At 48.5% G+C, this 21440-nt stretch overlaps 1 protein-coding gene across 4 annotated transcripts in view; it reads right to left on the reverse strand.

The window, feature by feature from the left end:
• Positions 1-21440, reverse strand: part of SEMA6B (semaphorin 6B) — a 48984-nt gene that overhangs the window by 11159 nt on the left and 16385 nt on the right. For 3 of the 4 annotated variants that reach the window (XM_056822445.1, XM_056822446.1, XM_056822447.1), the window contains 7 exons: positions 7035-7215; positions 2320-2486; positions 2042-2165; positions 1707-1767; positions 823-885; positions 577-678; positions 61-151 (listed from right to left, as the gene is read on the reverse strand). In XM_056822445.1, the coding sequence (XP_056678423.1) occupies positions 61-151; positions 577-678; positions 823-885; positions 1707-1767; positions 2042-2165; positions 2320-2486; positions 7035-7048 (622 nt within the window). In that variant the 5' untranslated portion in view covers positions 7049-7215. The remainder of the gene's footprint in view (positions 1-60; positions 152-576; positions 679-822; positions 886-1706; positions 1768-2041; positions 2166-2319; positions 2487-7034; positions 7216-21440) is intronic. The other variant, XM_056822448.1, reaches the window with a different exon arrangement.

A 21440-nucleotide genomic window follows, 5' to 3' on the forward strand; every position in this document is an offset into this window, starting at 1 on the left:
TCAACTCTGGCCCATGGTTGAGCCTGACACTCACCAGAGTCACAAGCCAGGGACACTCACCGGAGAAGAGGGCGACATTGGCATGCTTAGGGTCATAGGGGCACCGGGCCATGCCACTGATGTTGTCTCCCAGAGGCTCTAGGGTATCCATCTGCAAGGGCCAGGAGTGGGGTGAAAAGGGGGCAAGTGATCCCAGAGCCTTGTCTCTCCTGCCCCAGCCTGACAAGATCTGTCCCTTTCCAGAGAGGGGAGACATCTATAAATGTCTTTGAGATTCAACGAGTAAATCTCAAGAGTGGGCATAACCTGTTCTGGATCCGGAGCCAGAGCCCACAGGCCTCAACTGGGAAAACAGGAATTGGATGAAGATGAGGATGGAGTCAAGGGCAGGAACATGGGCAAGCAGGGCTGGGACTGGGACAGTGTTACAACTAATGTCTTAATCTAAGGTTGGATAAGGAAATTGTGGCCTCCCCTCACCTAATGGCACGGCAAGAAGGAGGCAAGGGTTGGGGTAGGGGCAAGTATGGCTAGAATTGGCACAGCCAAGCAGCACCCAGTCGGGCCAAGACTCACACTATAGTTAGCACAGATGGGGTTGAAAGCATTGGACCCACACACGAAGAGGGTGTTATCGTCTCGGACCAGTAGCACCTTCACAAAATTACGGCACTCGCCCTGAGGAAGAAGAAAAGCATCATGGGGAATGGGAGGAAGGCTTAGGGCCACTTGCCTGGTCAGTCCTAGGGGGAAGGGGCACGAGTGTGAAGATGAGCTTCCCTGGCTGGATCTGGAATGGGGGGAAAATGAGCTCCCACTCACCTCCTGCTTCCCTTTCATTCGACAGATATTAATGTCATTTGGATTTGATTGCCAGGTCAGCTTCTGCAGAAACAGAGTTAGTGCCATAAGCCGAGGGGAAGGAACTCGTGCCCATAGCTGGAATGGGTGGGGTTGGGTGGTTTTCAGGGATGTGTGTGTGTGTGACAGAGAGACAGAGACAAGAAGAAGAAAAAGGAGGAGGAAGAGGAGGAGGAGGAAAGAAAAGGACAGAGGAGAAGGGCGGGAAAGAACAGAAGAGAAGCTGGTGCTGAGCAGGGGAGGGAAACCATCTCTATAGCTGAGAATAATAGCAATAACAAGTTTTTACTTCTATAATTCTTTCAGATTTACAGAAGGCCAACCAGTCTAAATGTACTATGCTATAATCCCCCTTTTAGAGATGAGGAAACTGAGGCTTAGGAAAGTGAAGTGATTTGTCCAGGGTCAAACAACTGCTAAAGATCAGAGCCAGGATTTGATACTAGGTCTCCTCTTACTTTAAATTGAGCACTCAAGTGCTCAGGGATGTAGCATGGTGTGGTGCAAAATACGTGATTTAGAATAAGAAGGAACCTGGGTTCAAATTCTGATTCAGCTAATTATTCTCTGGTGACCTTGGGCAAGACTTCCCTGGGGCTCAGTTTCCTTATCTGTATGCAAGAGAGGTGAGAAGGTAGTAGAGGAGGAGGGTGGGCTGGATGACCTCAAAATCTCCAAAATCTCTGGTCCAATGATCTTTTCACCTTCCAGAGGTGGCTCTACAGAGTGTGGGGGGAAAGAGCCAATCCCCAGGGCTGGGATGGACAAAGGGGTGGCTCTGGGCTGTCTCCCTCCCTGCCTCCCTCAGCCCAACCAGGCAGGGTCCTCCCCAGCCCCCCACTCACCCGATGGTAGCGCAGTTCACTGGCCGTGGGTGGCTCCAGCTCTACTCGGTACAGGTTATCCCTGTGAGGGGGACCGGGGCTCAGGGAAAGTGGGCAGCCCTTCCCTACCACCCCGCCACAGATGGGCACACCACATACCAACACACTAGCACAGTCTGACAGAGGAACAGAAAATGTTAACATGCCACCACGGATCCCCCAAATACCCCAATGAAGTGGCCCAACCACGTTACATGGATATGGCAACACCCAGCCTGCATGGGGATGGCCCAGAGGATACCGTGCCCACCCTTTCTCCCTGGCTACCGCACTCAAACATGCCCACCTGCCCGTACCTGTCTCCGATGAACAGGGTCCTGTTGACCCGAAGCATGCGCTGAATGTTGAGCCCTTCGGTACTGGAGGCTGGGGGGAAGCGGCTTGGCCCACTGCCTGTGAACACTGGGTACTGCTTTAAGTCTGTGGGCCGCGGAGGGAAGGGAAGTGAGCTGCCCACTGCAGGGAATGAGGTTCCAGGCCCACGGGGAGGGAATGCTGCAGGGGTCCCCATCCTCCATGGATTCTCTAAGCCCCCTCCCCCAAAGCTTACTTGCTTCAAAGCCCCCCAACTTACAATCCCGGGGGGCCACTGCGAGGGGTTGAGGCTCTTCTGGGAAGAGGCCCTGGACAGTTCCCAGCATCAAGGTTAGGATCTGGAGCAGAAGGTGGGGCCGGGTCCTGAGCACCGGGAAAGGTGGCAGGCTGGGCGCTGGCATGGTTCTGTGGCCAGGAAGGGGGCACCTGCAGGGATGAGGGGATGGCGTGAGGACATGGAGCTGAAGTTCCTCTAGCCACCACTAGGGGCCGCCAGAGAGCCACCCACCTTTCCCAGAGTCCCAGGGCACCACGATGCCTCCAGCCAGGAGGGTAGCCCCAGGGACAGGGATCAGACAGGGGCCTGCCTGCGGATGTGGAGCCCCAACCAGGGTGATTCAGTTGAGGCACTCGCCGCAGGCAGGCAAAGCTGAGGGGTGCCCCAATCTATAAAATATTCATTTACCCAACATCCCAAGCGTGCCCCACCATGAGGTGAGAGGGGCCACCATTTTATATTCTGGCCTCGGGCAAAAAATGAGCTGGAGACAGCACTGCCCCATACCAGATGTGGCCAGTTCTTGGGCAGCAGCAGCCCCCCTGGCTCTCCTTCCTCCTCTGACAGATAACCTCCCAGCTCCATCTGTCAGCATCTTTCCCTCTCTTGCACCGGTCACCTCCAGGGCAGATTCCACCCCACCAAGCCCTGGGGCAGCCTAGACTTCCCAGGTGGCATGGAGATGGAGCTGAGGGAGACATGGGAGGAGGACCCAGGCGCAGACTAGTGCCTGCCCCAGAGGGCACCAATAAATGGCAAATGTCTCCTCCCTATGTCCTCACCCCAATTGCCCTGCAGTTAGTTGTGTGAAGGTTTTTTTTTAAAAGATCTTCCTGCCTTTAGCTCTTACACCATGCATTTTTGCCATATGTAAACTAGACTAAATAAAGAGTCTAGCTTTTATCAACAAACCTCAAAATCACAAAAGAGGCAGGGACCTTACAAAGGGAAGGGACCCTTGAACACGGAAGGCCAACCAGGCTAACCTACTCATTTTACAGTTAGGGAAACTGAGGCCAGAGGGGGCATAGACACTTGTAGTCTCTTCGATTTTTTGGAAAAGGAAGTGGTTCTCAGTAGCTAATATTTCTCCAATACTTTGCAGTTTGCAAAGTCTGTGAGATGGGTGGTGCAAATATTATTACCATATTGAAAAAGAGAGGAACTGAGCTCAAAGAGGCCCCACTACTCCGGGGAAGCCAAGCAAGCAGTCAAAAGAAAAGCTTTTAATGCCACTTCCAGGGCTCTTTCCATGCCACCAGTTTTTCTAGCTCGGTGGCAGAATGAAGAAGGCCCTAGGCTGGAAGTCCAGAGATCTTTGTTCTCGGCCCCACTGATTGGTTAGGTGATCCCGGGCAGCCCCTTGTTTCCCTGTTTTCTCCCTGTTTCAGTGTGGGCGGGAGGACGTTTTTAGGGGCTTCATGACAGACATCAGGGTTACTGTTTTATGGAGGTCTCTGAGGCACCATGGCTACAATATTGCCATTCACTAGAGTCACAGCCAATGTCTCTCCCTTCTTCCTGTCTCCCACATTGACAGGATGGTTTGCAGTCCAGCACTCATTGCTCTTTGGAATCCATTAAACTATCAGCCTTGGATTACCCATCAGTGGGTCTTTGCTAAGCACCTGATTAGAAGGTGGGAAATGAAGATGAACTGGAGCCTGCTTTGGAGGAGATCCCCGGGTGCAGAGGAAAGACAGGACTGATGGGGGAAGGTCCTGCATTCATATCTGGCCACAGACAGATTGTGTGACCCTGGGTAAGTCACTTGAGCCCATTGCCTGGCCCTTCCCGCTCTTCTACCTCAGAACTGATACTCGGTACCAATTCTAAGACAGAAGGTAAGGGTTTTAGAAAAAAAGAGAGGGAGAGCTAACAGTTCTGGGAGGTGCCCTTAAGGAGCTCCCAGTCTGGGCTTGGGTCTTGGATGAGCTTTAAAGCAATGGGCTTACCCCCCGCCCCCCCCCCCAGCAGATGGAGGCCAGGGAAGAGAAGCCATTCAGGCCTCAGGGGGTGACTGGTAGAAAACAGGAAGGGCTTCAGGATAGAGTAAGCAGGAGGTGGCTGTTCCACTAGCTTGTGATGGTTTCCTTTTCCTGCCCCTTCACCAAGATTTGTGATGCAGCCTGGCTGGCTGTTCCAGCTCTTGAGTGAAACACGGGTCCTGCTCTCCATTTCCCCAGCTTCCTGGATTCAACATCCCCCCCCCCCCTTCCCTTACTGCCCACTTCCATGTTTGCTTACAGACTTGCAGTGACTCCTATTATCCAAGGAGTCATTCCAACACCTCCAGAATTTGTCCAAAGCTCCCTACCCGTGCTCTTCTTCCCTGACATCACGCCCTCCCAGCCAGCCAGGGACTCCTCGCTGTCTCCCTGGCCCAGTGTGGCAGGTTCATTCTCCCTCAGCCCTTTCCAAGTCCTCTCCATCCTTCAAGATTCTGCTTCAGCCAGCTTTCATCCAGGAAGCCTTCTCGGTCTACTTTATTTTCATTGATTTATTGATGCTCTTACTTTCTGTCTTAGGATCAATTCTAGGAAAGAAGAGCAGCAAGGGCTGGGCTGGTTCACCATGGATGGTGAACCTTTTAGAGACCAAGTGCCCAAACTGCAACCCTGACATGCATGTGAGCCCCCACCTAACCCCACACAGGGGAGGGAGGAAGTGCTCCCATTGGGCTGCTGGGCAGAGGGGCAGGTGAAGTGAAGAAGGTCCTCAGGCACCTGTGGAGGGAGAGGAGGGCAACTCCCTTCGACAGGCGTGCCATAGGTTCACCAACACGGGACTAGGCAAAGGGCGTTAAGTGACTTGCCCAGGGTCACACAGCTAGGAAGTGTCTAAGGCTGGATTTTAACCCAGAGGCTCCTGACTCCAGGCCCAGTGCTCTAAGTCCTACCTAGTAGTCACCCTAAGCCTGCTTTAGCCCTCAGTGAACTATCTCTATTTTGAGATCCATAGTTCAGCGTGTGTGTGCGTGTATGTATGTATATGTGTGTGTGTGTGCATGTGCATGCCCTGAATTGTCCCTCCCTGTAAGTCTTGTCTCATCCCAGACTGGGAGAACCCCACAGGTCAGATCCGGGTCGTCTCTACCTTTCCACTCCTCTAACCAGGTGCTTAGTCAAAAACAGGCTGAAGGAACACTCCAGGCTGACAGGTTAATGGAATCCAAAGTAAACCAAAGTACAGCTGTTACAATATTGTGAGCCATCTTACAAGGAGAGCGAGATGGGAAAGGGGGGAGACGGCGGCTGTGACGGCGGTGAATGGAATATTGTGGCCATTGTGCCCTCTGCCGTGAACTTGCCCCTGCCTCCTGTGAGCTGAATGGAGGGCGGGGGGGTGTGACATTAACACGGCTGTCTGTCAGAAGGGTCCTGAAGTCCTCCAGCCACAAACGCACCCCAGAGGTACACACACGAGTCACAAAACACGCTCACCCATCACGAATACAGAAACACGCACATGAGATGCACATGAATGATGCACACACAAGAACCATACATGGGAGATACACACCTGCACGAGACATACTCACCCAACACAAATACCCGAGACACAGACATGATGCACACATAGGAGACATACACGGGAGACACACATGCACAAGACACACCCAACACAAAACACACAACACATATACATGATACACACAGGAGATACACACATATGCACAGGAGATACACCAGCACAAACACACACACCACACATACATGATGCCCACATGAGACATACACGGGGAATGCACACATAAATGAGACACATTCATCCACTGCAAATATAAACACACATGACATATACATGACGCACGCATATACACAGGAGACATACCCAGCACAAACACAAATATGACACACATACATGATATATATCACATATGTGTATATATACACACAAGAGACATACATGAGGCACACTCACTCAGCAAAACACAAACATATACACACAACACACATACATGACGCACACATAAGAGACACAATGCACATATGATACACATCCAGTACAAACATGTGCAATACATGATACACACATGACATATATGGGAGATACACACATAATAAGGCATAGTCACCCAACACACATACATGACGCACACATAGGAGATAAACATATACATAGGATGTACACCTAATACAAACACAAATTCATGACACAGACATGGTACACATACATGAGACATATATGGGAGACACACAAGGCACATTCTCCCAACACAAATACACACAATACATACATGATGCACACACAGGAGATACACCCAATACAAACATAAATATACACAAGACACATGTAAATAATATACACACAAGAGACACATGCATGAGACATATACAAAGCACCCTTATCCAACACACACAAACACACACTTTAGACACACATACAGGAAATAGAGATGAATAAGACGCCCACAAGACACCCCCAACACAAACACACATGACACCACAAGACACACATGGGATACATACACAAGACAGCCACCCAGTGCACACACAACACAATAATGATATACATGTAAGTGACACATGGGAGATACATGCAAACAACATGCACACAAGATATGTTCACCTGAAACAAACACAAGTAAACATGAGACATATAATTGAGACACACACAAGACACGCTCAGCCAGCGCGCGCGCGCGCACACACACACACACACACACACACACACACACGCAGAGTCTGCTTTACCCAGAGCTGGACATCAGTGAGCAGGGAATGCCTGACGGTCTCCTGACTTCACTCTAGGTCATGTCCCGTGCGTGTCGATGGCCTGAATTTGCTTCGAGATCGCTTCATTTCCTCCTTGGGGGAACGATGGTGGGTCAGACAAGCTCTACAGGAGTTGGTTATGAAATACTTCCAAGAAGCTCTGGGCGAAAGCAGGAGGAAGGGGAGGGGAGACAAGAAGGGGGCAGAGTTCAGTGCGGGCTCAGTGAGGGCGAGCCTCGGTTCGGCAGGGAGCCCAAGAACCTGGCTTTGCCTCCCGTCTCCGCCCCGGTGTGTGGTGCCCTTGAGCAAGTCAGTCCCCGTCCTGGGCCTCGGTTTCCCTATCAGTAAAATGACAGGGTCATCTTTAATGTCTCTCCTGGCTCGGTGTTGTGACCTGTCACCGAATGCTGTTCGAGCTAGATACCAAGAGCAACGAGCCCTTCCCTTCCAGATCTTCAAGCCATTCTTCCCTACTGGTTCCTCCGCTGCTGCCTCCAAACATGCTCCGGTCCCCTGTCCTTAAAAACCCTTCTCTTCACCCTCCCTGCCCTCTACCGAAGCTCCCATCCTCTAAATAGCCTCCTTATTCACTGCAAAACTCCCTAGATTGGAGGCAAGACAAACCAGGCTCACACACTACCTCAACCACTTCCCATCCGGGTGACTTTGGGCAAGTCACTTCCCTTCCTGGGGCCTCAGTTTTCTCTTTCAATGGGGTGAGATGATGCCTGGAGTCCCTTCTCACTCGAACTCCGATTACTCTAGGAAGAGTCCGCACTTGCTTCTCCTTCATTTACTCCACCAGCCCCTCGTCATCTGGCTTCCCTTCTAACACTGTCAGGAAGCTATTTTTTCCGAAGGTCCCCAAAGCCTTTTAATTAGGAAACAGCTAGGCGGTGCAGTGGATAGGATGCTAGAGTTGGAGGCAGGAAGACAAGTTCAGACACGTGCTGGTTGGATGACCCTGGGTAATCTCTTTCAGCCTTGAATTTCCCATCTGTAAAATGGGCAGGAAGGTGGCACAGTGGATAGAGGAGCAGGTCTGGAGTCAGAAACACTCATCTTCCTGAGTTCAAATCTGGCCTCAGACACAGTAGCTGTGTGGCCCTGGGCAAGTCACTTAACTCTGTTTACCTCAGTTTCCTTATCTGTCAAATGAGCTGAAGAAGGAAATGGCAAACTAGAGTCTCTGTCAAGAAAACCCCAAATGGGGTCACAAGGAGTTGGACATAACTGAAAACAACAACAACAATAATGGGGATAATAATAATAGTACCTACCTCCCTGGGTACTTGTGGAGGTCAAATGAGACGGCTTATGTAAAGCACTCTGCAAATCTAGCTGTTATTAGGATTAATCCTATACTCTTCTCAATCCATACTCTTTTTTTAGCTCTTGTAGCATGTTTTATTAAAAAAAAAAAAACACCCAACAACCCTTACCTTCCATCTCGGAATCAATACTGTGTAATAGTTCCAAGACAGAAGAGTGGTAAGGGCCAGGCAGTGGGGGTTAAGTGACTTGTCCAGGGTCACACAGCTAGGAAGTGATTGAGGCCAAATTTGAACCCAGGACCTCCTGGCTGAGCCACCCAGCTGCCCCCATCTGTAGCATGCTATACCACTGGCCCTCTTCATCTCCGAGGACATACCTTCCTCCTTGGTCTTTTACAACACACAGGTCTTGCTATCAGTCTGGCCACTCTTCCGCCTCCTCTGTTAGGTAACTGCCTTCCTGCCACCCTCTAAGTGTGGGTGTCCCCCTGGGCTCTGGCCTTTGGCCTTATTTTTCTCTCTACATTTTTCTCAGTTGGTGATCTTGTGTCCTTCCCTGAATCCCATGCTTGCCTCTAGGAAGAGGGCTCCTATCTCTCGCCCCAGTTTCGCCCCAGCTCCAAGTCTGAATCCCCAGATTCCTGCTGGACATCTCTACTTGAATGTCTGTCCCAAGGGCACTTCAGCGCCCCAAACCTGAACTCGCCCTATGAACACGCCACTCCTGACAACTTCCCCATCTCTGCAAAGACTCAAAACCTCTAACTCTTCTGTCCTCCTCTCTCTAGCCTTACACGAATCTACTGATTCTACCAGCCTCCTCACACTCATCATATCTGTCCCCTTCCCTCCACTCACACCACCATCAAACTAGTTCCATCTCTCATCATCTGGACTACTGTAACAGTTTTCTTTTAAATAAAACCCTCACCTTCTGGCTTGGAATCAATACTGTGTTTTGGTTGCAAGGCAGAAGAGGGGTAAGGGCGAAGCAGTGGGAAGGCAATGACTTGTCCAGGGTCACCCAGCTAGGAAGTGGCTGAGGCCACATTTGAACCCAGGACCTCCCATCTGTAGGCCTGGCTCTCCATTCATTGAGCCATCTAGTTGGCACCTGTTATAGTCTTCTAATTGGTTTCCCTGTTTTCCATCTCTCCCTTCTCCAATCCATCCTCCATAGAGCTCTCCAAATACAAGTTCCTAAAACTAGAGAACAGTATGGCAGAAACTAGGTATAGGCCAATATCATATCCTATACCAAAATGAGTATATGATTTGGACATAAAGGGTGAAATTTGTGGAACATAGAATAGTTTAGCTGGCAGATCTCTGAAGAAGGGCAAGGATTTATGACCAAACTAGAGATAGATGTAAAATGGATAATTTTGACTATATTAAATTTAAAAAAGGTTTTGTATAAGCAAAACTAATGTAACCAATATTGGAAGGGAAACAACAAACTGGGAAATTTTTAAAATAACAAATGTCTCTGATAAAGGTCTCGAGTATCTAGAGAACAAATGTGTAAGAATACAATCCATTCCCCAACTGACAAATGGTTAAAGACATAAACAAGCAGTTTTCAAATGAAGGAATCAAAGCCATCAATAATCGTATGAAAAATGTTCTACATCCCTCTTGATTAGAGAAATGCAAATTAAAACAATTCTGAGTAACCACCTCACATCTATCAGATTGGTCAATATGACAGTGATAAATGCTGGAGGGGATGTGGCAAAATAGGGACACTAATGCATAGCTGGTGGAGTTGTAAACTGATCCAACCGTTCTGGAGAGCAATTTGGAACTATGCTCAAAGGGCTCTAAAACTGTGCATACCCTTTGATCTGGTAATGCCATGACTAGATTTGCATCCCTATGAGATTTTAAAAAAGGGGAAAGGACTGGCTTGTACAAAAGTATTTATACTAGCTCTTTTTTTGTGGAGGTAAAGAATTGGAACAATTTTTGGTATATGATAGTGATGGAATATTATTGTGCTGGAAAGAATGATGAACAGGGTGATTTCAGAAAGAGCTACAAAGACCTGCATGAACTAATGCAGAGTGAAATAAGCAGAACCAGGAGAGCACTGGACACAGTAACAGCAATACTGTGGAATGATCAACTGTGAAAGACTTAGCTACTCTCAGCAATACAATGATCCAGGGCAATCCAGAGGGACTTAGGACAAAGAAAGCCACACACCTCCAGAGAAAGAATTGTTGGAATCTGAATGCAGATCAAAGCACACAATTTTCCACTTTAGTTTATTTGGGTTTTTATTTTGGGGTTTTGGTTTTATAGGAATATTCTCTTACAAAAATGACTGATATGAAAAGATGTCTTACGTGATATAATCCAGATTGAATTGCTTGCCAGCTCTGGGAAAAGGGAAGGATGGGAGGGAGGGTCTGACATCATCAGGGATCACTACCTCCACTTGTAATCATGGTAGCAATGGAGGCAGGGCAGATCTACCCCAAAGGCAATGACTTCAAGGAATCAAGGACTGACTGTTTATCCACATTGGCCCCAAATAACCAGAGCATTCCTTCCTCCTTTGCAAGAATTCTCCTTTAAGTATATAGAGCATGTCCTTCCGATCTGTGTCAGTAGTGGCAATGATATTATTCCCACTTTACAGATGAAAAATCTGAAGTCAGGCAGGGAAAGTGTCTGTCTCTGCTTTCTGTGTCTATCTCTGCCTTTCTGTGTCTGTTTCCGTCTCTCTCTTTCTCTTTCTCTGTTTCTCTGTCTCTCTGTCTGTTTTTCTTTCTCTGTCTCTTTCTCTTTCTCTGTCTCTGTGTCTCTTTCTTGGTCTCCTTCTCTCTCCCCTCAAGTATCAGAACAGGGATTAAAACTCAGGCTGACTCCAAGGCCACTGATGTCTAAACAGTGTCCCTTATGAGTCACCTTTTTACACAAAGGGTGGGGGAAGTGTGGGGCATGATGGAGGGCTCTACTGAGTGCTTCAGAGGGTCAGAGCTGCTCTATTTAATCAGGTAGAATATATCACCAGTCCTAGCACCGTGGCGTCCTCTTTCCCCAGACCTGGGTCCCAGAGGAGGCGCCTCTGACTGGTTTTGAGCTCAGAGATGGATTAACTAAGAAACAGGAGGGTTGAGGGTGGGTGCTCCTCTAGGTCCATTCCCTGTACATGGTCAGGGAAGGCTCTGGGATGTCCTAGCTCTTGACCCCCAACCCCACCAAACTCTCATGTAATCACGAGCCCTTCCCATTGGGTATGGGCTGGAGGAGACTCGCCATGCTCTCCCCCACAAGGTCCAGGGAGGCCCCTACCCCCTCACAGACCATCTGCTTTCCTTGCTGAAACCTGAGGCTGATCCGAGGCATCTGATTGCAGCTGCCCGGCGCCCGCTTGGCTCCGGAAACCCAGGCCTCACCACCTGCCAGACCGGAGACGGGTCTGGGCACCTGGTGGCCAGTGGGGCCTAGACCACTGGGTGGGGGGAGTTGAAGAGAGGGAGGGAAGGAGAGTCAGTATGTGTCTCTGTGGGTATAGAGTGTTTGATCATGAAAGGTGAGTCTACACATATAAACACACACGTGTGTACATGTATGTGTATGTATTAATAAATGCATGTATGAACGCACATATGTATGAATGTATGCATGCATGTATACATGTATATCAGAGATCTAGAACTGGAAGGACCTTAAGATGACCAGATTCCTTTACAGATAAGGAAACTGAGGTCCAGAGAAATGCTGTAAGGGAGCTGCAGTTGGTCCTGTAATCCCAGATCCAGGCTTTGGGTATGTGTATGTGTATAGACGTCTATCGGAGGGCACAGGGCCCTTTGCCAGCGGAGGGGGGCCTTGAGGAGGGAAAGACCAGGCCAGTTCTGGGAAAAGGCCTGGCCCAGCTTAGCTGCCCTCTCTGTGCTAGCCCTCGGAGCCCTGAGGCATGCCTGCCTGCCTTCCTCGGGGCCTCGATCCGTCCCTGAGCCTGCCCACATCAGCCGGCAGGACTCGTGCCAGATATCAATTACCTGCCGCAGTGTTTCCTGGGGACACTAATTAACTATGGGTGCTTGAGGAGGCCACCTAGCTCATCCATCACTCACTGAAGGCTCTCAGCCTTTCCCCCAAAGGTCTCAGACGAAGGGAGTGAGGGGTCCAAGCTGGTCCTAGACAGTCTGCCACTCTTCCCTAATCCTATCTTGTTGGGTCCTTTCCCAAGTACAATCAGCCTCCCAGGAGCAATAACTCTTGATCACCTCAGACCCTTCCTAGCTGTGTGGCCCTGGGCAAGTCACGTAACCCCACATTGCCTACCCTTTACTGCTCTTCTGCCTTAGAACCAAAATACAGTATTTATTCTAAGGCAGAAGGCAAGGGTTAAAAAAAAATCATCTCTATTTGCAGCTTGGTGGTTCAGTGGATTGAAAATGGGAGGTCCTGGGTTCAAATCTGACCTCAGACACTTCCCAGCTGTGTGACTCTGGGCAAGTCACTTTGCCCCATCGCCTAGCCCTTACCACTCTTCTGCCTTGGAACCAATACACAGTATTCTAAGAGAGAAGGTGAGGGTCTCAGAAAAAAAAAAAGAAGTCATCTACATTCCAGCCAAACTGTCCTACTTACTGTTCACCCCTGAATCTTTGCACAGACCACCCCTCCCACTTGGGGTGCTGCCCCCTCTGCCCCCTGGAAGCCTTAACTCTGCTTGAGTGCTCCTGCCACGCTCCTGATTCTCCATGTTTTCGGGGGCCTCCTCGCCCCACTGTGTATTTCCTTTGTATTTCCTTCTCTTTGGACATGTTTTTGCTCTGCCACAGTAGAACTTTGAGGGCAAAAATGATTTTGATTTTGTGTTTGAATCTCCACCAGTTCTCGTTATGGAGTCATGAATACCTGCTGCAATTGGACTGAATTTGGTCCAACCCATTTTCCAGATGGGACAATGGAGGTCCATTAAGGGGAAGGGACTTGCCCAAGATCCCACAGCTAAAGGGAATCAGAAACCACTCAGCTAGTAGGCTCAGGTTCAGTGTCCAGAGCAAGCCGATAGCTACAATGCTCCATTTCACTGGGAAACTGTAACACAGGAAACCCAAGAAGAAGAGATACACAATGAATGCAGCACTGTAGCAAGAGATACTCTTCAGCTATGACGGGGCACAAAGGACACAGCCTGAGAGAAAGCCGAAAGGGCCCTCGAAGGGGGAAAACACGCATCAGAGGGCCAGTCAGATAGACAGACAGACAGAATGGCAGAGCTGGGAGAACCTCAGAAAAAGCGTCACAATCTGAAGAGGTCTGAGAGCACAGGATGGCAGAGCTGGGAACTCAGGAGTTATGTAGTTTAGGGGCACACACAGACCCCCAGGGAGACCACAGAGACACGCCCAGGAACAGCAAGGCGGCAGAGGAGACAGACCAATGTGCCTGGAGTCAGGAAGACCTGAGTTCAAATCCAGATTCAGGCACTTATTAACTAGATGACCCCAGGCCAGTCACTTAACCTCATCTGCTTCAGTTTCTCTTAACTGCAAAATGAGTATAATAATAGAACATTGCTCCCAGGGTGTTTATGAGGATTTTGTAGTTGAGATGTTTCAGTCATGTCTGACTCTTCATAACATCATTGGGGTTTTCTTGGCAAAGATACTGGAATAGTTTGTCATTTCCTTCTCCAGCTTATTTTGTAGATGAGAAACTGAGGCAGAGTTAAGGATTATGCAGTCAGTATGTGTTTGAGGCCCGATCTGAACTGAGGGAGATTAGTCTTCCCAACTCCATGACCAGCACTCTATGCTGCCACTTAGTTGTCCCATTGTGAGGATAAAATCAGACAATATTTGTAAAGCTCTTAACACAGGATCTGGCATATTAGGTACTTACTAAGTCTTTCCTTCCTTTCTTCTTCCCTCCCTTTATTCCTTCCTTCCTCCCTCCCTCCCTCTATTCCTTCCTTCCTCTTTCCCTCGCTTCCTCTGTCCCTTTACTCCTTCCTTCCATTACACCCTCCCTTCCTTCTTCCCTCTTCCTTTAATCCTTCTTCCCTTCCCTTCTCCCTCCCCTTTCTTCCTTCCTTTTCCTTCTATTTTTCCCCCATTCATTCCCCCTCCCCTTCTTTCCTTCCTTCCCTCTTTCCTTTCTTCCCTCTTCCCCCCTCTCTTTATTCCTTCCTTCCTCTATCCCTCCCTCCTTCCCTTTATTCCTTCCTTCCTCTATCCTTCCATTCTACCCTCCTTTCCTCCCACCCTCCCCTTTTCCTTCCTTCCTTCCTTCCTTCCTTCCTTCCTTCCTTCCTTCCTTCCTTCCTTCCTTCCTTCCTTCCTTCCTTCCTTCCTTCCTTCCTCTCTTTTTTCAATATTTCCTTCCTTTCTCTCTTCCTTCTTTTTTCTCTTTCCTTCTGCAAGAGTTCATAAATCCAAGTGTGCCTCCAAGCACTGTCAATTTGTGTGTGCATGGGTATATTTCATTCAACCAATGCATACTACTGGCCCAACGGTAATACCAGGGTTTTAATATTCTTTTTAAAATCCAACAGCAGGTAAGGAAACCGAGGCCAGAGAACTTCAGCACCTTGCCCAAGATCACACAAGTAGTACTGGTGCAGGGATTTTAATCGCTGTCTTCTATCTTCAAAGCCAGCGTGATTTCCTCAGCACTGAATTAGTTAGTCCAAAAGGGGGTATCTGTACTTAACAAGGCTGAGTCACTGATTTAATCCATTTCCGTCATTCTCCAGATAGAGAACTGAGGTCTAGAGAGGGGAAGGGGCTTGTCCGAGCTCATACAACCTGTTAGACAAGGCTAGCCGTGGTGCTGGTAGAGTGGAAATAATTCTGGGCTCGAAGGCAGGAGTCTTGGGTTTGAATCTAAACTGACACTCATTTGCTATACAACTTTGGGCAAGAATTTTATTTCACAGGATCCCCCAACTCTGATTTTCTATGAACTTAATTAGAGGAGACAGTAGCCCCGGTCTTCTGATTCCCAGGGCAGGACTCTAAAAGTCCAGTAGCCTATTGTCTAGGATCTTCCTTTGAGTAAGGCAGAACCTTAGCTAGTATCCCCACATCTACTTATTAAGAGTCTTCAGGATAGGGCAGCTCAGTGACTCAGTGACTCAGTGGATAGAGACCCAGGCCTGGAGATGGAGGTCCTGGGTTCGAATCTGGCCTCACACACTTCCCAGCTGTGCAACCCCAGGCAAGTCTTTTAATCCCCAAAATGTAGCCCTTGATGCTCTTCTTCCTTAGAACGACTCTAAGATTGAAGGTAAGATTTAAAAAAAAGAGTCCTTGGGGGAGGGGAGTGGGGAGAGAGAGAAGACTTCACAGTATTGATGTGCCCCCCTCCCAACTCTCCAGGCCTGGCTGGCTGGAAATAAAGGTTGACTAGGGGACGTCTTGTCCTAAATGATGCCATATTCTTCTCATCCTATGGTTTCAGGCTGGCCATCTTGGCCTGAACCTTCTCTCACTGTTTTAGATATCCCTGTTGACTCCCCAGCTAGCTTGGGAACATCCTGAGCCACTGCAGTGGTTTCTCACTTCTGCCATAGTGGAGAGATGATCAATAAGTGACCAGAGCCAGGTCTTTCAGACAGGAGGTCCTGGGTTCAAATTTGACCTCAGATATCCTAGTTATGTGATCCTGGGCAAGTCACTTAACTGCTTTTCTGCCTTGGTACCAATACGCATTACTGATTCTTGGAGAGAAGGTGAGGGTTTTAAAAAAAGATAACCATAGCTTATGCCCAAAGAAAGACCCACAATTCCCAAGACAAAAAGGATAAGAGCTAAAGGGGAAGGGAACTTCCTCCAAAAACAGGTGGACTTGAGTTCCCAGTTGTTCCTCCTCCAGAAGACTCTGGGAATGGGTCGGGGAAGCTAGTAAGAGTGGGAGGAGACCGAGCTGTGTTGGGTGGCACATCTGGAGGGGATGTTGGGCGCTGTCTGATTTGAGGGGTCTTTCCTCCTCACTGCATATGCCCATCACTTACATATAACACACACTGCACATATACCATCCCAGTGTTCATGAAGACACATGGATCATGAAAGTCAAGTGTAGGCGTACAAAAGAAAAAAATGGATACTGCACCAACAAGTGCAGACATACATGATGAACACCAATTGCTGGAATAGCTACGTGGCACAGAGGGTAGAGCGCCAGGCTCAGAGTCAGGAAGACCAGAGTTTAAATATAGCTTCAGATAATTACTAGCTGTGTGATCCTGGGCAAGTCACTTAACCCTTGTTTGCCTCAGTTTCTTTATCTTTAAAAAAAATAGCATCTCCTTCCCAGGGTTGTTGTAAAGATCAAATGAGACAATAATTTTAAAGTGTTTAGTACAGTGCCTGGCACTTAGTAGGCATTAAATGTTAGATATAACTATTGTTATTGCAGACACCAGGTACCCTCAGACAAAGGGCAGCCCTCACAAAGATGTCCATTACATCCACAGTGCAAACCAGTTGTGGGCACAAATTTTGTACAAATTTGGAGCACGCGGAATTACGGGATCAAAAATTTAGAGTTGAAAGGAATCTAAGAGGTTGTTAAGTCCAACCCATAAGGAAAAGTGAGATTGAGAGAGTAGAAATGACTTGTCCAGGGTCCTACAGCTAACTAGTAGTAAGTACCAGAAATCCTGACTGCCTGCTTATGGCTACATCCATGCTGCCTTATTCCATACGCATGTCCATACCCAATATAGATGCCACCCGTATGCCCTGGACACAACCTCACACCGTCACACGCTTTCACACACACACACCGAAGTTATACAAATCTCTGCCACCAGAAGCCCGTTCCATCACACCCCTCCTTAGCTCTCCCCAGGACACACACACACACACACCTAAATGCTTGTGACCTACATCCATGGCCATAGACAGGCTCCTCCTTCCTCTTCTTCACAAAGAACCAAATCTTCCCCCTAGCCTCAGAGCTCCAGGCTCTTCCTCTCCCCTCCACAGATCTCCGCCCAGCCACCACCTCATCTCCTCCCTGCCCCCATGGGGTAGTGGGGTCTGTAGGCTTGGGAACAGGATGTGGGGTCATCATGGGTCGGCATGCCTAGAGGCAGAGGAATGGCCTTGGTGATACCCCTGCTCGACAGTGACCACCCAGAAGGGCTGGGCTTAGAGCCAGGGGACCTTTGCTGCTCCCAGCTCCAACCCCATAAGGAGGCACCGTGCTCTAATGGAAAGAGCGCCGGGAGTCGGGAGGCGGGGATTCTAGCTCTAGTTCTGGCTTAGCTACTGGGTTTCTGTGTGGCTGTCCTGTGCCTCAGTTTCCATAGCTGTAACATGATTGAAAGTCAGCTCTGAAATTCTGTGTTCTATCTTCCTGATGATGGGGGGGGTGGGGGGGTTCCCCAGAAGGGAAGCTCTCCCCCCTCTTACCCCTGCTGGAAATGAGGGGAAAGGGCAGAACCCAAAACTCCCAAGTGGTGCTCTGAGTAATGAGGGTCCCTTCCTAAGACTAAGCCACCAGGAATGGAGTGTGGAGTTGGGAAGAAGTGATCTCAGAGTCTCTGCTCTGTAGGGGGATCGGATGACCAGGCTCTGCCCACAGCTGCTTCTGCCTAGCCTGCTTCTGTCTGTCTAGGAACTTGGCAAAGAGAATTTGGTGTCAGTGAGGCTGGGCCAATGAGGAAGCTGTCCCCGGGACCCAGTTAGCTTAGATTCATTCACTGAGATGACAAATTGCTTATAACAACAACAATTTCCTTAATATATGGCCATGGAAGATAGTATAAAGAAAGGAGAATTGGCAAGAGAGCTGGGGTGTGGACCTAGATATGCCATGATCTGGGTTTGAATTCTGCCTCTGACACATGCTATCTGTGTGACCCTGGATAAGTCACTGAGCTTCAAGCAAGTCCTTTTACCCTCTTTGGAACTCACTTTTGTTTTTTTTTAACCCTTATCTTCTGTCTTAGTATCAGTTCTAAGACAGAAGAGCAGCAAGGGTTAGACAATTGGGGTTAAGTGACTTGCCCAGGGTCACACAGCTAGGAAGTATCTGAGGGCATATTTGAGCCCAGGTCCTCTTGACTCCAGTGCTATTTCACTGCCCCCAGGCCTCCCTTTTCTTTCCTGTAAGAGTTGGACTAGATGTTCCCTAAAGGCTCTTCCAGCTCTGCCATTTTTTTTTAAATATTCCATGCTAATAGTTTCCACTGTCATCTGTAGTTTGGTGACTTCAAGCCCAGGTCAACTGATAGTATGGATGCAAATCCACTGCTGAGGAATGCTGAAGTCACAGGGCTGAAGTTCAAATCCTGAAATTGTCCTACCAGAATGACTTTGGGCAAGTCACTTAACTTTCCCCAGCCTCAGTTTCCCCAGCTATAAAATGGGAGTGCTAGACTCAGTCATTTCTAAGATTCCTTCCAGCTCAGGATCTATAGTCTTGACTTCCCAAGGTTTTAATTTCCTCACCAGACAAATGGCTCTAATAACCCATTCTGCCAACAGGATTGTGGTGACATGGGGCCGTGAATTCAAAAGCTTCCTTTGGGCTCTGTAAATCAGGTTTTAGAAATTTCAGGGATTGCAAAGGTATTATCATCATTATTAACAATAATTCCAATGTGTGCAGTCTTATTTAGATGTTCTTCCAAATCACTTTCACATTCATTATCTCATAAGATCCTCACATCAGCCCAGAAAGGCAGCCATTCATATTGCTGCTGAGAGCCAAAGAGGGGCTGACTCACTCACTAGGCAGCCAGTGTCCGTGGCAAAACTAGGACCAGAAGGGTGGCCTCCCAACCCCCAGCCCACAGTGCCGCCGGCCTCTCACTGGGAGGGCTTAGCCCACGAGGGACCAGGGGCCAGGGAAGACGAGGCAGGCCTGGGGGAGCCAGGTTTGGGCCTTCTCTCAGAGTCCTGGGGCTCACTATAGCCAGCTAGCTCTTTGGCTAATTAATTTTAATTACCGCCTTTCAGTGTTTGGAAATTGGGCCCGTCAGGAAGAAAATCCAGCAGCAGTAGCGACTTGTAATTAGGAAAAAAGGGGAAGGGGGGGGGGGAGACACCGAGTCCTCGTATCACTGAATCGTTTAAAGGAAATTAAAGTGTCATTTACACCGAGCATGTAATTGGGGGGGGGATAGTCCCAGCTGGGGGACTCGTGGCTCTCTGGGAGTCAGAGGCTGGGGACTCTGGGCCCAGGGGAGTCAGGGGCTAGAGGGCTAAGGATGAGGACCAGGGACACAAGGGGCTGGAGCCCAGCTGGCTTCAGGGTAGAAGGAGATGTGGTGAGGTCAGGAGGAGATGCCTAAGAGCAGGAAAGGGGTGTGTGTCTGTCTGTCTGTCTCTGTGTCTGTCTGTCTGTGTCTGTGTCTGCCTCTGTGTTTCTGTGTGTGTCTCTGTGTATGTTTCTGTGTCTGTGTCTCTGTATGTGTCTGTCTGTCTGTCTGTGTGTCTCTTTATGTGTGTGTCTGTCTGTATCTGTGTATGTTTCTGTGTCGGTATGTTTCTGTGCGTCTATACGTGTTTATGTATCTGTGTCTCTGTTTCTGTGTTTGTGTGTGTGTTTGGTAGAGCACGGGGAAGCCCGCTGACCGTAGGACGGAAACCCTTCATGGGAAGTTTGGGCATCGAGGCTGGGGTGGGCTTCAGCTAGGGCAGCCCCTACGATTCCGCCAGGAGCACCATGGCCCTCTCCCATCAGGCTCACAGTCTGAGGAGAGACCGGAAGGGAATCCTGACCTCAAACCTCATTCGTTCTAGCTGCATCTTCTCTCTCCTCCTCTTGTTCCGAGGTTCCTAACCTGGAATATACATTTCTCCAGGGGGGACAAGAAGCTTGGCAAGGGGATGTGGGAAATATTTAGCAAATAACTCTATTATCCTATTAAATCTTCTGGAAATTGTAGTTCATGGAGAGAAAAAACATTATGTACCTAATAAAATTTTCTTCCTGAAAAATTAATCTCTGTAGGTGACTCTGTAGTGGAGTCGAACGTATACTGGACTTGGAGACAAGGAGACTTGGGTTCTATTCTTGCCTCAGACATTTGGGTACTTTAAATCACTTAATCTTTCTTAGTCTCAGTTTCCTCATCTGCAAATTGGGGATAAAATCTCATAGGGTTGTTTGATGATTAAATCAAATATATAAAAGACTATAAACCTTAAAGTATTATCTGACTCTTCATGACCCTCTGGACCATGGCATTTCAATACTGTTCATGGGGTTTCCTTTATTCAAAGATAATTTATTTTCCCAGTTACATGTAATAACAATTTAAAAAAAAAACCCTAACCTTCTTTCTTAGAATCAATACTGTGTACTGGTTCCAAGGCAGAAGAGTGGAAAGAGCTAGGCAATGGGGGTTAAGTGACTTGCCCAGGGTCACACAGCTGGGAAGTGTCTGAGGCCAGATTTGAACCTAGGACCTCCCATCTCTAGGCCTGGCTGTCAGTCCACTGAGCCAACCAGCTGCCCCCTGTGGTAAGTTTTCAATATACCTTTTCTGAAATTGAGGTACAAATTGTCTCCCTCCCTGTCTTCCCTCCCCCTTCTAGGAGATGGTAAGCAATTTGATGTGGGTGATACAAGTATTATCAGGTAAAAAATACTTCCATACTGGTCATTGTTTTAAGAGAATACTCCTATAAAACCCAAACCACAGGGTTTTCTTGGCCAAGATTCTAGAGGGGTTTGTCATTTCCTTCTCTAGTGGATTAAGGCAAAGAGAGGTTAAGTGACTCACCCAGGGTCACACAGCTAGGAAGTATCTGAGGCCAGATTTATCTCTGTCTTCCTGCCCAGCACACTATCCACTGAGTCACCTAGCTGCCTCAAAGCACTATCTATGTGATGCCGATTATTATTTCTTTCCTACATGCATATGCAGAGCAAACTCTACAAGAAGGTGTTCCTCAGGCCCACCCAGGGTGAATGGACATACTTCAGTAGGTCTGCGAATGATGATGGGGGGGGGGGACTTATATTTTAATTTCATTAACCTCTAATTGAAATGGAGCGTTTCCTTCAATTACAAATTTAATAAGAGCCACAACACATTATTGTGAGACGGCTTCCAATTGCCAAAGAGGCCTGTACCACAAAAAAGGTTAAGCATCCCTAGTCTACGCGTATTTCCTTT

This window comes from Monodelphis domestica, chromosome 3 (genome assembly GCF_027887165.1).
Source record: "Monodelphis domestica isolate mMonDom1 chromosome 3, mMonDom1.pri, whole genome shotgun sequence".
NCBI lineage: Eukaryota > Metazoa > Chordata > Mammalia > Didelphimorphia > Didelphidae > Monodelphis > Monodelphis domestica.